The 16,246-nt window shown below is 42.6% G+C and overlaps 1 protein-coding gene across 3 annotated transcripts in view; it reads right to left on the bottom strand.

Moving 5' to 3' along the window:
- nbeal2 (neurobeachin-like 2) overlaps nucleotides 1–16,246 on the bottom strand; it is a 314,989-nt gene that overhangs the window by 198,938 nt on the left and 99,805 nt on the right. For all 3 annotated transcript variants that reach the window (XM_068031502.1, XM_068031504.1, XM_068031503.1), the window contains exons 2-3: nucleotides 5,750–5,844; nucleotides 1,444–1,605 (exon numbers count right to left, since the gene is read on the bottom strand). In XM_068031502.1, coding sequence (XP_067887603.1) covers nucleotides 1,444–1,605; nucleotides 5,750–5,844 — 257 coding nt within the window. The remainder of the gene's footprint in view (nucleotides 1–1,443; nucleotides 1,606–5,749; nucleotides 5,845–16,246) is intronic.

Below are 16,246 nucleotides of genomic sequence, written 5' to 3'. Positions count from 1 at the left end.
TAGAAAATACCACAATTAATTCTGGTACCCGGTAATGAAGCTACTGCTCTGGTTTGCTATCCAAGAATCTCATTAACAGAATGTCAGGTGAGGAAAGGATTGACGTTCGCTCTAGTGCCACCCAACACTCACAGGTTTAACATGGGAAAAGTGGCTACTTTGACAGGGTACTGGAGGCTGCCAATGACCATGATTCCTTACACCAACACCCTCAGGAAAGAAATGGGGAAACTAAGAGAAAAATGATTCTTATTCACATTTAACATGGGCCAGGTGTATAGATAAAGCTCCTTCAACACTACTCAGCACCAAGACTTAAGCCCAACTTCAGAAAGCTAATACCTACAAAACTGAGGTACTGGCTGGGATTTCATGAGGAGGTGGTGGCCCTGCTCACTGGCTGGAAAGCCCGACAGCAGGTTTGTCTCCTCTGGGCCTGGAAGCCACGCTGCTATTTTGCATGGTCCAGGTCTTTAATTGGAAGAAGTCAAGGCTTCCGCCCCTGAGGCAGGAAGTCCCAACTCCAAGAGCTGCCGAGCAGTCAGAGGGCTGGCAGCTCTTCAGTCCCAGCAGTTTTAGCAGGGGCGGCCCAAGCTACTGGGGGGACCTCCCAGGGGCACAGGGCGCACGAACAGGAGAGCCCTGCCTCCCCCTGCCTGCAAGGAGGCCGCCAGGTATTACTGGGCAGCTCCTCAGGTGGTGAAGAAAAATACCAGCGGTGGCAAGAAGAGGTCCTTAACTGGCCATTAATTGGTCACTTAAGATCCTAAATTGGCCGCGGGATGGATGGCCACTTGCCACCTCCCCTGCGGCTGGTGAAATAGCAGAGGAGGCAGGTAGGTGACAGCACGATATCGCTTGCCTCCCACTCGATGTTAGAGATTCCCCAGCCTCCTAGCCGGGTCCTGAGGGGTGGCAGGGGGGGCCTTAAAATCCCAGCCACTATTTTTATTTCCCACACCAACCATCATGTGACCGCTTCATGGTTAGGAAGTCAATATCATTGCCCAGCGAACATTTAATTCCCAACCAACAGCATCAAAAATCAGTTTAACTCGTCATTTATCTCATCATCATTTGTGATCTCGCTGTGCCCACAGTGGGCCTATTTATATGACAAGATATTATATTATTTTAGGGAGAACTCTCTCTGTTTTATTCCCTCATGTTCTCGTCTCCACAGGCCTTACAAGGCCAAGAAGACAGACAACAAGCGATTTCCTCGACTTCCCCCAACTCTGCTCCGAGGGCAGTTACACCAGACACAGCATGACTTTCTCTTCAATTACTTCCATTGAGAAGATTTTGGGCAGGTTTCACCTTCGTTACCAGTAGCCCTGCCAAAATTTTCTCCAACTCTCAATCCTTTGGCTAAGAAGCAAATTAAAAATAGAAACTGAAAATTTAATAAGAAAGAAAGGGAATAATGAGAATAGTACGCACCTGCAGATTATAATGAGAAACTTTATCAGGAGGAGTGCTTGTCCAAGGCCTGCCTCGGCCTCCTCAGTGGATAATCTCTGTACACATTGATTCAGTTGCTGGCTCAGAACTTGAAGCACATTGCCTGGCAACAGTGGAATCTCTGCAGCCATCTCTTCAGGTCTGGGAGGAACAAGAAAACACAGTGTATTGAAACCATGGCAACTAAATGTTAATCAGATCAGGTCTTGACCCAGCAACAATCAAAAACATTCATGTCTCTGCCCACTCATTTCTGTGAATCAAAATTTAATAAAGATTTATTTTATCATTTAAAAAATTGTTCAGAGAATAAAATGAGTAGCAAAACTCTGTGGTTTCTCAATTATTTTGTTTAACAACAGCACCCGAATTCTGCACTCTCAATCTCGACTGTACCATTTTGAGACGACAAGAAGTATAGGTCAAACAATTCCCCAAAATATGAAGGTGCCTGACCATAAGGCCTTTCAAGTGATCTCAGGCCACCTCAAGTCACCTCAGGCCTAGTTCTAACTTGTCTTTACTGCAACTAAAAAATGTCAGCTGTGACTCTGTTGGTAGCACTCTTGCCTCTGAGCCAGAAGGTTGTGGGTTCAGATCTCACTCCAGAGACTTAAACACAGAAATATGAGCTGACACTCTACTGCAGTACTGTTGGAGGTGCCGTCTTCTGGATCAGACCTTAAACCATGGCTCTGTCATGACACCATCGCAAAGAGTACAGGGATGTTATCTGTGGTGTCCTGGCCAACATTTATCCCTTAAGCAACAGCACTAAAGACAAATTATCTGGTCATTATCATATTGCTGTTTGTGGGAGTTTTCTGTGTGTGAATTGGTTGCTGCTTTTCCTACATTACAACAGTGATTACAGTGCTTCATTGGTTGTAAAGTGCTTTGGGACATCCTGAGCTCATGAAAGATGCTATATGAATGCAAATTTTTCTTTTTAAAATTAGGAATGTGATGGGGGGGGTGGAGTTTTGAAAATAAGTATGAAAATTATAATCAAATCTCAAACACTTTGAGGGTAAAATATATTGTAAGCCAGTTCCCTTGACTTTAATACCCTGTGACAGTTACCTGGTATGAGGAAGAGGAGTGGCTGTGAAGTGTTACTGAGCCAGGTAACAAATGGGAGGTGAACTAAAACTCAAGATTACAATTTACTGTAGTGGCAAGCCTGGTGTACTGGGTACACCATTACACTGTGACACGGAGTGAGTTGAAGTGGGCTCGTGGCCACCGTTCTGAGAACTAGGGAAACCTCAACACATTGCTCTTGTTGACCTCTTTCATCAGAGGGCTAGGAGAAATGTACACATCCACTTCTTTGTTGCAACCTTTCTTCTCTCCTCTCCCACTCCTCCTCCTCCATTTTATCAATACTACTGCAGTCAGTCGTCTTCTGAACATTACTCTCCTGCTCCTTCCAAGCTGACAGTGTCTTGGCTCAGTGGTAGTGCACTTGCCTCTGAGGCAGAACATTGTGGGTTCAAGTTTCACATCAAAAGACTTCAGTAAATAATCCAGACTTACACTTCAAATCCATTTACCCACCATTGATATCTTTATATAACAAAAAGCTATCTATCCATACAGTCTTGAAAGCTCCAACTGACCCAGCATCCTCAGCCTGTTGAGGTTCGAGATTTCCACTGGCCTTTGTGTGCAAAAGCACTTCTCCATTAAACTCCAGAATGGCCTAGTTATATGTTTAAGATTGTGCCCTGTTGTTCTGTATTTTCCCACCAGAGAAATTAGCGACCCTTTTGAATCCATTTATCTTTCTAAACACCCTGAGTATATCATCCTTCAATCTTCCAAACACAAGTTTTAGGAAATGAAGATGGGCAGGTGGAAGGAGTGGAAGTGTGAGAGCATTTTGGTGGTAGTGATCATAATTCAGTCAGTTTTAACATAATTATGGAAAAGGACAGCGGTAGAACAGGAGTTAGGGTTCTCCATTGGGGCAAGGCCAATTTTACTAAACTGAGGAGTGATTTAGCGAAAGTGGACTGGAAACAGCTACTTCAAGGTAAATCAGTGTCAGAACAGTGGGAGGCATTCAAAGGGGAGATTCAAGGGGTTCAGAGTAAACAAAGAAAAAGGGCGAGGTGGCCAAATCTAGGGCCTTAGCTGTCAAGGAGCGTACAGGGTAAGATAAGGCAGAAAAGGAAAGCTTATGTCCAACACAGAGAACTCAATACTAAAGACAGCCGAGAGAAGTATAGAAAGTGAAGGGGTGAAATCAAAAAGGAAATTAGGAAAGCTGAGAAGGCATGAAAGAATATTGGTGAGCAAAATCAAGTTGAACCCAAAGATGTTTTATCAATACATTAAGAACAAGAGGATAACTAAGGAGAGAGTAGGGCCCATAAAAGATCAAAAAGGTAACCTACATGTTGGGGCGGAAGATGTTGATAAGCTTCTTAATGAATACTTTGCGTCTGTCTTCACAAAAGAGGGGGATAATGCAGACATTGTAGTTAAAGAGGAGTGTGAAGTATTGGATGTGATAAACATAGGGAGAGAGGAATGGGATTAGCATCCTTGAAAATTGATAAATCACTAGGGCCAGATGAAATGCATCTTGGCTGTTAAAAGAAGCAAGAGAAGAAATAGCAGAGGGTCCGACTATCATTTTCCAGTCCTCACTGGACACAGGTGTGGTGCCGGAGGATTAGAGAATTGCTAACGTTGTACCTCTGTTTAAAAAGGGAGTGAGGGATAGACCGAATAATTATAGGCCTGTCAGTCTAACCTCAGTAGTGGGAAAATTATTGGAATCTATTCTGAGAGACAGGATAAGCTGTCACTTAGAAAGGCACAGGTTAATCAAGGATAGTCAGCATGGATTTGTTAAGGGAAGATCTTGTCTGACCAACTTGATCGAATTTTTTGAAGAAGTAACAAGGAACATAGATGAGGGTAATGTAGTTGATGTGGTCTACATGGATTTTAGCAAGGCTTTTGACAAGGTCCCACATGGCAGACTGGTTAAAGAAATAAAATCCCATGGGATCCAGTGAAATACAGGAAGGTGGATACAAAATTGGCTCAGTGGCAGGAAACAAAGGGTAATTGTTGACGGCTGTTTTTGCAACTGGAGGGCTGTTTCCAGTGGCGTTCTGCAGGGCTCCGTACTGGGTCCCTTGCTTTTTGTGGTATATATTAACAATTTGGATATAAATGTAGGGGACATGATCAAGAAGTTTGCAGATGACACACACATTGTGTGTGTGGTAGATAGCGAGGAGGATAGCTGCAGGCTGCAGAAGATATTGATGGTCTGGTCAGATGGGCAGAGAAGTGGCAAATGGAATTCAACCTGGAGAAGTGTGAGGTGATGCATTTGGAGAGGTCAAACAAGGCAAAGGAATACACGATTAATGAGAAAATACTGAGAAGTGTAGTGGGAGTGATGAACCTTGGAGTGAATGTCCACAGATCCCTGAAGGTAGCAGGAAAGGTCGATAAGGTGTTTAAGGCGGCATATGGAATTCCTCCCTTTATTAGCCGAGGTATAGAATATAAGAGCACGGAGGTTATGCTGGAACTGTATAACTCATATTTAAGCTACAACTTGAGTACTGTGTGCAGTTCTGGTCACCTCATTACAGAAAGGATGTAAATACACGAGAGAGGAAATTTACGAGAATGTTGCCAGGACTGGAAAAATGCAGTTTTGAGGAAAGATTGGAATAGAGAAGACTGAGGGGAGATCTGATTGAAATGTACAAAATTTTGAGGGGCCTGGATAGAGTGGAGATGAAGGGCCGATTCAGCTTAGCAGAGAGGTCAGTGACTAGGGGGTATAGATTTAAAGTGAAAAATTAGAGGGGAGAAGAGGAAATCATTTTGCCCCCAGATGGTGGTGGGGGTCTGGAACTCACTGCCTGAAAGGGTAGTTGAGGCAGAAACCCTCAACTCATTCAAAAAGAGTCTGGATATGCACCTCAAGTGCTGTAATCTACAGGGCTACGGACCAAATGCTGGAAGGTGGGATTAGAATAGGTTGATCATTTTTCAGCTGGAACAGACACGATGGGTCAAGTGGCCTCTTTCTGTGCCTTAAAAATTCTATGATTCTATTTTTTTTTCGAGGTTAAAACAATCCACGACCTAGATGGTCACCACTTAATGTGCAGTAAAGTGGTCTTGGCCCATGATTACCATCGCACAGCAGTGAGGAATGGGCAACCAATAAATCTTACAAAAAAGGATGCAAGAGGTTTTTGAACAGTAGATTGAATGGGCCGATGACATTTTACTTGTTGATTACCTTCGCTGCAGTGGCTCATATGAGCTGACGTTAATAATTCGCTCGAAGGAGGTGACAAAAACTTCAAGCCATTGTTGCAGATAGTGAGGATCCTTCTGTAAAGAAAGCACAAGAATTAAGTTAATTCCACCATTTCCTCAGGACTTCAATTCTTGGTCAAGTTTGCTTGCAGGCCTCACACACGGAACAGAGAATGTAACAATGGCAAGTTTCCTTCCCTAAAGGGTCTTTATGACAATCCGACAGCTTTGTGGTCACTTTCATTGGTATCAGATTTTATTTTCCACATTTTTTTTTTAAACTCAGAGGGTTGTTTGCCTGTGGAATTCTCTTCCCCGGAGAGCAGTGGAGGCAGGATTATTGAATATTTTTAAGGCTGAGTTAGACAGATTCTTGATTGACAAGGGAGTCAAAGGTTATAGCAGGTAGACAGGAAAGCACAGTTGAGGCTACAATCCGCTCAGCCACAATCTTATCAAATAGTGGAGCAGGCTTGAGGGGCCAAATGGCCTACTCCTGCTCTGAATTCATATGTTTGTATGTAAATTCTCAAACTCATGTTCATTGGATTATTAGTGCAGGCCTCTGGATTACTAGTCCAGTAATACAACCACGACATATTGTACCCTCGCAATACCATAGGTCAGCCTGGTTACTCTCCTTTGCACTGCGGCTGAATGGCATTATCATTATACTGTGAGGACTCCAAGTGCAGCCTGACCAGGGCCCCAGACCTCAACTGATCTGGCAATATCACCCAGCATTCTATTTGTTTTGTTTTAATGCTGTTTCTAATGTTCAGACTAGTTGATAAACCGGTTTAGCTCTGCCTTGATCTTAGGTGGGGTCCAATTCATTCACATTTGCACCTGCCTACCCCAGCTGACTACTTGATTCTAACCCAAGTAGCATGTTACTGCTCAGACAGGTTGCTAAATATTTAGCTCTAAAATGGGTGAGGTCTTGTCATCATGCTGTATGTATTCATTAAAATCCTTCTAAATGCTCTGGGTGTTTTCTTTGACCTTGTCGAGAGATTAGTGTTATAGATTCTGACAGGTACTAATTTTTAAGAACATAGGAATTACCAGATGAACCAAGTCAGGTCCAAATGACCAATGAATCAATCCAATTCACTATCTAATATCTTGATTGTATCGTGATACAATGATCATGGAGTTCTTAACAAATCATTGTAATCAATTTCTATTAATTAGTCTACAACTAGATACATACATGAGGTGAGGTAAACCCCAGTGGGGGTTGAGAGCTATGGAAACCATAGCCCTGATAATAATGCAAAGATGGGTTCTGAACAGGGTGGAAAAATTGCAAAACCTGGAAGTAAAGTCAAGTAGTCAGTTTCCCCAATTTCTACTTGAAAGGGCCAATGCAGATATGGAATTTTGAGGAGCCAGCAGCTGTCAAAGATAGATTCATAAAAAGCAAGGGCAGCATCCAGATTCAATGCTCCTTCCCTTGAATCATTGCAAGGTGCAGACAGGAGCAGGAGGGACACACTTGTCTCAACAATAGGAGAAAAAAAAACTGTTGTCACCAGGGCAACATGACTAGAGGTGGCTGAGGTGGTGAGCAGAAGAACTATTGTGCCCCAGTCTTGGATGTAATGCAGGGAGCGGTTTAATGACCTCAGCAGATCAGGAATATTAGCATATTTTTTGATTTACCTACAGCCAGTGGTACAAACACTCTCCACCCCCACGCTGTTTTGTCAGGTGTACTTCCATCAAATCAAAACAGGTCAGAGGCTAGGAATCCTGCAGCGAGTAACTCACCTCCTGACTCCCCAAAGCCTGTCCACCATCTCCAAGGCACACGTCTGGAGTGTGATGGAATACTCTCCCACTTGCCTGGATGGGTGCAGCTCCAACAACACTCAAGAACTCGACACCATCCAGGACAAAGCAGCCCACTTGATTGGCACCCCATCTACAAACATTCACTCCCTCCACCAACAAAGCACTGTGGCAGCAGTGTGTACCATCTACAAGATGCACTGCAGCAATGCACCAAGGCTCCTTAGACAACACCTTCCAAACCCACGACCTCTACCACCTAGAAGGACAAGGGCAGCAAATGCATGGGAATACCACCAACTGCAAGTTCCCCTCCAAGCCACACACCATCCTGGCTTGGAACTATATCGCCGTTCCTTCACTGCCGCTGGGTCAAAATCCTGGAACTCCCTTCCTAACAGCACTGTGTATGTACCGACCCCACACGGACTGCAGAGGTTCAGGAAGACAGCTCACCACCATCTTCTCAAGGGTAATAAGGGATGGGCAATAAATGCTGGCTTAACCAGCGACACCCACATCCCATGAATGAATAATAAAAAAAGTCAGGGCAGGGATCTGAACAGCCTGCCTCTACATTTGAAGATACACAAAGAAGTGGTAGAAAACACAAGTTAAAGTAAATGTAATTCACCAAGGCATGCACATTGATGTTTGACAAAAAGTTAGATGCCGTTAAGGTTTTTTTTTGAAAATGCAACATAAAATTTATTGATTAGCACCATTTCCACATCTTTCCCATTATAGCGCCCTGAGCGGCAACTCATCCTTTCATTTGCTTCATGATGAACGTCAATACATGGCAAGATCCACTGAGCAAATGTGTAATGGGTGTATGCATGGCTGTTTTGTGCAGGGATGAGACAGGTTGTGGGGTGGTTGGATGATGCTGGTATTGGTGTTGTGGCTTTCATTTGCTATTTGTTCCAGTTGGAAAAATTAACTGAAGCTTCTAGCTATGGGGGTGTCTCTGGCATACTGGGCAGCGGCTAGTCTCGCAATGTATGCCTCATCTTCATACTCCTCCTCCTTTTCCATGCTTTCCTCATTAGAAAATGCCTGATGAGTTCCATGGTAATCCTCTCTGCTGCACAATGTTTAATAATTCCAGACATGACCCTCAAGACCTATCTAGGCACCTGAAGCACAACTTCATGGTTTGCTTGATGACACACCTGGTGGTCATGTGGCTCTCAGTGGTGGGGTTCCTCACAGGTACCACAGTTTGAAGGGGTTTTCCCTTGTCTTCTATGAGCCAGACCTTAAGCCTGGTTCCTGGAATGAATTGGTCTGGAATGTTGGACTGCCACAGTCTGAAAGTATCATGACAGCTTCCAGGGAATCTGGCAGACACGTACATGAACCTCTTCTTGCGGTGGCACACCAGCTGCACAATGAAAACCAACTTGCATTGATATAACACCTTTCATGACCGCTGATGCCTCAAAGCACTTTACGGCCAATGAAGTACTTCTGAAGTATAGTCACCATTGCAATGTAGAAAACACAGCAGCCAATTTGTGTAAACTCCCACAAACAGCAATGTGATAACCAGAGAATCTGTTTTTGTGATGTTGATTGAGGGATAAATATTGGTTGGAACATCAGGGATAACTCCTTGAACTTCTTTGAAATAGTGCCACAAATCTTTGACATCCACCTGAGAGGGTATGTGGGGTCTCAGTTTAACATCTCATCCAAAAGTCAGCACCTCCATCAGTGCAATGCACCCTCAGTACTGCATCGCCAGCCTTGATTTTTGTGCTCATACCCTGGAGTGGGACTTGAACCCAAAACCTTCTGACTCAGAAGCAGGAGTGCTACCAACTGAGCCACAGCACTCCTCTCAAATAACTTGCATTATGTGGGCATTCCAATCTAAGTTGTAATCCATTTATCCAGAAGAGCATATCTAAATTTTAAACCACATTTGCTTGTTATGCAAATCTGACATTCGTGTGAAAAAGAATCACATCTCCAGTGTGATATAGAATGATGGAATGAAATCTCTGATGGTTGACTAAACACTCCTGGTTGCTGTGGTGGTCCTTAGACTGTTACTTATGCACAATCAATAGCTGGATTCCCACAGGCGCAGGGTGCCAAAGAGGCAAAAGCATGTGCGTGCTCATTTCAGCTATTACTGTCACAAGAGAAGTTGAGGTACGTAAACAACCCATTTACGACTGGCTGTATACATTGATGGGTAGCCAACTGAGAAACCCTTGAGATGTCTCCGGTGGGACATTGGAAGGAACCTTCAATTTATTGTCAATCAGGACTCCCAGATCTCTTTAATGGACAGGATGTTCTTTGCATTTAATTAATAGTCCTTACCCAAAATTTTTTCTTCATATGTGAAGTATTTTGCATTTGTCTACGTTGAATTTCATCTCCCGTCAATCTGCCCAATTCCCAAGTATCATCAAATTCTCTTTTAGCTTATCCTGTTCAGCTTAGGAGTCCACCAACTTCATTAGCTTCGTATCATCTTCAAATTTAGCAACAGTGCTTGGGATTCCTCACTCCAAATCATTTATGAAAATATTCAACAAAAGAGGCCCCAAAACAGACCCCTGTGGGATCCCACTGGCAGGTTTCCTCCAGGCTGATGATAATCCTGGTATCATAATCCTCTGGCCTCTATTGTAAACTATGCCACTGATTCTGCTTTCATTGAAATTTTGCTGTCTTTGAGATGGGCAGGAAATGGATTGGAAGCTCAGCTTGGGGTTTAATTGGATGCAGATACTGCATTGAGTCCAGTGTATAAGAGATGTCTCAGAGGGAACTTTATAGGCATTTAATCAAACTGAGAAAGTTAACCTAAAACTATACTTTGAGATACACAAGGACAGCAGATCGCAAGGGCTTAGGATTGTGAGAGACAGTTTCAGCACAGACATCACGAAGAAGTTGCCAAGGAGTGCAGCTGAGACCAGGGCCGTTTAAAAAACAGCTGGATGCTGTAATGAGAAGATAATGTTGTTGGCTAACTGATTGATGAGATTAAAAGAACATTTTTATCCAAATCAATTTCTTACAACTGATTATTCACAGGAACTAATCAGAAAATCTGAATTTATTATAAAGATAGCTAATTGTATATGGGGATTCATTTCAAGGGAATTTGATTAGGAGTCAAACAGTATACAATATCCTAACCTCAAGTAATTCATTTAGAATATAGTCTGGAATGTGGGCATCTGGGATATGCTAGTGGAACTTCCATTATCCCCACCTTCTAATTACTGGTCAGAATATTTCGTGGGACAAAGTATTGTGCCTGGACATTGTTTCATTGCTTAGTGTAATTGTACTGAACTTGTTTTCATTGACATGGCTGAGTTATTGCTGCATTGGTATGTTTAAGATCAACATTTTGGAGGTTGTTGATTATCCAGAAATTTCCACATAAGATTGGGAGGAGGGTTTGGGGCACGATCATGGCAGATGAACTGTACTGTATGAGACAGAAGAGCAACAAGGATAATTCTGGTACTTGGGGATCTAAATTAGGAGGGAGGATTTGCAGACCTGAAACTTGTTTTGACTGAAGGGCAATTCTTCCCCTTACAATAGTAGTTGTCACAAAAGTCCGAGTGTATCAGGCCAGTGTCCTCAGCTCTATGGCAGCGAGGCCTGGACAACGTATGTCAGCCAAGAGCGACGTCTCAATTCATTCCACCTTCGCTGCCTCCGGAGAATACTTGGCATCAGGTGGCAGGACCGTATCTCCAACACAGAAGTCCTCGAGGCGGTCAACATCCCCAGCTTATACACACTACTGAGTCAGCGGCACTTGAGATGGCTTGGCCATGTGAGCCGCATGGAAGGTGGCAGGATCCACAAAGACACATTGTACAGCAAGCTCGCCACTGGTATCAGACACACCGGCCGTCCACGTCTCCGCTTTAAAGACGTCTGCAAAGACGACATGAAATCCTATGACATTGATCACAAGTCGTGGGAGCCAGTTGCCAGCGTTCGCCAGAGCTGGCGGGCAGCCATAAAGGTGGGGCTAAAGTGTGGCGAGTCGAAGAGACTTAGCAGTTGGCAGGAAAAAAGACAGAGGCGCAAGGAGAGAGCCAACTGTGTAACAGCCCCGACAAACACATTTTTCTGCAGCACCTGTGTAAGAGTCTGTCACTCTAGAATTGGCCTTTATAGCCACTCCAGGCGCTGCTCCACACACCACAGACCACCTCCAGGCGCTTACCCAGTGTCTCTCGAGACAAGGAGGCCAAAGAAGACAATAGTAGTTGTGTAGAACATTCCACAGGAGAAAGGTCGCTAATTTTAAGTCAATTGATACCTAGGAAAAGACACTGAAGTTATGCCAGTCAGGAAAGGGGTTAGAGAGATAAATCAGAGATCCATTTGAAAGAAAGAAAACCTTGTGCTTGACTCAATGAGGGTTAGAAAAAAGGCAGTCATTATTTAAGCTTGATCAGCCTCAGTGGCTGGTTGTGGTTTCATGGTTTTCTCCTGCTGTTTTGACCAAAACGCATGAAAGAAGAAAAAGACTTTGCATTTAGGGTTTAGGGCAAGTGTCACAGAACTGGGTTTTTTTTCTCCTCTGTTTAAAACAGTGTACTTTTAAGAGTCTGTCTAAAAAAGATAGAGTGAGAAGATTCTTTGAGAACAGTGCCACAGCAGGCCTGTTCCTAGGCAACAGGAGAGTGAGGAGATCACATGGTGTATTGTAACTTTTAACTGTGTGTAAAAACCAGCTTCAACCAGTTTGAACTAGAGAAACACACCAGCGAAGCATGCTTTCCTTGAAGGAAGAGAATTCCCTCCGCAGAAATTCTACAATGATCCACAGGCTGTGTTAATTGCCTAAGAGGAGAACATTTGTACTGCTGGAGGTAGCAAAATTCTTTTTCTTTACTTCCAATCCAAATAGTCTTTGCTTCAAGATTGACTCGCTCTTGACTGATTGCGTTTTCTGGAATTCCCAGTAAAATTTCAGCTGAAAGACTACCAATTTTAAAATCCGACTGGACCCAGTGCCATATTCCTTGTTAAAAGAACTGTGTGACGCCTGCTGCATCCGAAGTGTTTTTAATGCCTATCGAGTAAAGACTGTTCATCGAATTCACATGGAGACTTCGAGTGGCATGACTATTTTTTACACCAGCATACTTCACCCATCAGGGATATAACCCACAAAGACTTATAATCCAGTTATTTATTTATTCTTAAGAAACAGCTAATTTTTAAAGGATCATTTTTTTAAACCAGTTAACCGTTGATTTTTGAATGAGAGAGAGAATGCGGGAGTTAGAATAAATAAGTTATAAGGTCTTTAGACATAAATTTATCTTAACAGTGTTAACTATTTAATAATAAACTAAATCTTAATTTGTTGTTGTCTAAAGATACTTGGTTTGGTGCATTGTTTTATTCTGGGGTTAATAAAGTGTTTAACACAACAAGAAATGCTGGAATCACTCAGCAGGTCTGGCAGCATCTGTGGAAAGAGAAGCAGAGTTAACGTTTCGGGTCAGTGACCCTTCTTCGGAACTGACAAATATTAGAAAAGTCACAGATTATAAGCAAGTGTGGTGGGGGTGGGGCAAGAGATAACAAAGGAGAAGGTGCAGATTGGACCAGGCCACATAGCTGACCAAAAGGTCACGGAGTAAAGGCAAACAATATGTTAATGGTGTGTTGAAAGACAAAGCATTAGTACAGATTAGGTGTAAATACACTGATTATTGAACAGCAGCAAGTGCAAACCTGAAAAAAACCTGAAAAAAAAAGTGGGTAAGCAAACTGAACAAACTAAGATGAAATGAAATAAATGCAAAAAAAAAATTGTAAAAAATGTAAAAAAGGATGTAAAAAAAAAGAGAAAGAAAAGAAAAAAGGAAGAAAAACTAACTAAAAATGAAAGTAAAATGGGGGGCTGTCATGCTCTGAAATAATTTCAGAGCATGACAGCCCCCCATTTTACTTTCATTTTTAGTTAGTTTTTCTTCCTTTTTTCTTTTCTTTCTCTTTTTTTTTTACATCCTTTTTTACATTTTTTACAATTTTTTTTTGCATTTATTTCATTTCATCTTAGTTTGTTCAGTTTGCTTACCCACTGTTTTTTTTCAGGTTTGCACTTGCTGCTGTTCAATAATCAGTGTATTTACACCTAATCTGTACTAATGCTTTGTCTTTCAACACACCATTAACATATTGTTTGCCTTTGCTCCGTGACCTTTTGGTCAGCTATGTGGCCTGGTCCAATCTGCACCTTCTCCTTTGTTATCTCTTGCCCCACCCCCACCTCACTTGCTTATAAATGTGACTTTTCTGATTTTTGTCAGTTCCGAAGAAGGGTCACTGACCCGAAACGTTAACTCTGCTTCTCTTTCCACAGATGCTGCCAGACCTGCTGAGTGATTCCAGCATTTCTTGTTTTTGTTTCAGATTTCCAGCATCCGCAGTATTTTGCTTTTAATAAAGTGTTTCATTTGGCTGTTTTCTGATTAAGTGGGAAAACTTTGATAATATGCTGCGACCTGTGGAGTGATGGGACTGAATTGACAGTGCATTGCTCCCGCCTCGGTCGTAACAGTAAGTGTTTTGGATAAGTATTTTTCACAAACTCAGAACTTCCCAAAATGCTTTACAGCCAATGAAGTGCTGCTTCAAATAATGCTGTGGAATCTTTGATGTCCAGCTGAGAGCGCAAATGTGGTAATAAATAAAAAAGTTTATTATCTCATCTGACAAATGGTATTTCCAACACTGCAGCAATCCCTCAGTAACCTAGATCATGTAGTCAACTCTCTGGACTGGGACTTGATCCCAAAACCTTCTGATTCAGAAGTGAAAGTGCTACGACTAACACTTAAAGGAGAAGAACATGATCCCCGTCTTTAAATGGCAGTCAGAATGGATAATGTTGACATTCGAAGATTTCTAACTCAGATGGCCATCACACATTTGAAGGTGGAAGGACAAGTCGATAAGGCTGTTAAAAAACAAATACGATCCTTTGCTTTTTAAATAGAGCCAATAGAATAAAAAAAGCAAAGACGTTGTACTAAATCTTTATAAAATCACCGGTTAGGCCCCAGGTAGAATACTGTGTCCAATTTTGACTGCCACACTTTAGAAGGGATTTCAAGGCCTTGAAGAGGGTACAAAGGAGATTTTCCAGAATGATACCAGGGATGAGAGACTTCAGTTCTATGGAGAGGCGAGAGAAGCAGAGAAGGTTTAGGAAAGATTTAATAGAGGCGCTCAAAATTTTGAGGAGTTTTGAGGCAGTAAATAAGGTAAAACTCTTTCCATTGGTGGGTTGCTCAATGACTAAAGGACACAGATTTAAGATTGGCAAAAGAATCAGAGAAATTTTTTTTTTACACAACAGGTAATGACAATTTGGAATGCACTGCCTGAAAGGGTGGTGGAAGCAAATTCAATTCGAAGGCAATTGAATATATAAAGAGGAAAAATTTGCAGTGTTATGGGGAAAGAGCAGGGGAAGGGGGTGTGATTGGACAGCTCTGTCAAAGAGCCAGAGCAGTTGTAAGAATTTTTGATTCAAACTGGAGTAGATAAATGTAAAATTGAAAGCCCAGGCATGGATGTGTGAAACAGACTCCCGGATAAAAAGAAGCAATTGCATTTAATAATGCCTTCATTAACCACAGGATATCCCAAAGTGACCACCTCCAGGCGCTTACCCATTGTCTCTCGAGATAAGGAGGCCAAAGAGATAAGATAGATTATAGCTAATGAAGTACTTCTGAAATTTAGTCATTATTATAATATAGGAAATGCAACAGTCAATTTGCACACAGTAAGCTCCTATAAACATCAATGCAATAATGACCAGATAATCAGTTCACTTCAGTAATATTGATTGAGAGATAAATATTAGCCAATACACTGGGGAAAACTCCACTGCTCTTCTTCTAAATAGTGCCATGGCAACTTTTACATTTGCCTGAGAAAGCAGGTGAGGCCTCAGTTTAACATCTCATCCGATGATAAAGCAAGTAATAGTGCATTAATTAACTTATTCTTTTAAAAAAACTTTTTTTTTTATTCGTTCGGGGGATGTGGCTAGCAAGCATTTATTGCCCATCCCTAATTGCATTTGAGAAGGTGGTGGTGAGCTGCCTTCTTAAACCTCTGCAGTCCATCTGGTGCAGGTACACCCACAGTGCTATTAAGGAGGGAGCTCCAGGATTTTGATCCAGTGACAGTAAAGGAACAGCGATATACTTCCAAGTCAGGATGTTGCATGGCTTGAAGGGGAACTTGCAGGTGGTGATGTTCTCATACGTCTGCTGACCTTGTCCTTCTGGGTGGTAGAGGTCATGGGTTTGGAAGGTGCTATCGAAGAAGGCGTGGTGAGTTGCTGCAGTGCACCTTGTAAATGGTACACACTGCTGCCAATGTGCGTGAGTGGTGGAGCGAGTGAATGCTTAAGATGGTGGATGGGATACTGATCAAGTGGGCTGCTTTGTCCTGGATAGTGTTGAGCTTCTGGAATGTTATTGGAGCTGCACTCATCCAGGCAAGTGGAGAGTATCCCATCACACTCCTGACTTGCGCCTTGTAGATAGGGGATGGGCTTTGGGGAGACTGAAGGTGAGTTACTCGCCACAGAATTCCCAGCTTCTGACCTACTCTTGTAGCCACAGTATTTATGTGGCTGCTCCAGTTC

The sequence above is a fragment of the Heterodontus francisci genome, chromosome 5 (genome assembly GCF_036365525.1).
Source record: "Heterodontus francisci isolate sHetFra1 chromosome 5, sHetFra1.hap1, whole genome shotgun sequence".
Classification (NCBI taxonomy): Eukaryota; Metazoa; Chordata; class Chondrichthyes; order Heterodontiformes; family Heterodontidae; genus Heterodontus; species Heterodontus francisci.
The sequence above is the reverse complement of the archived record's forward strand: the minus strand, read 5'-3'. Positions and strand labels throughout refer to the sequence as shown.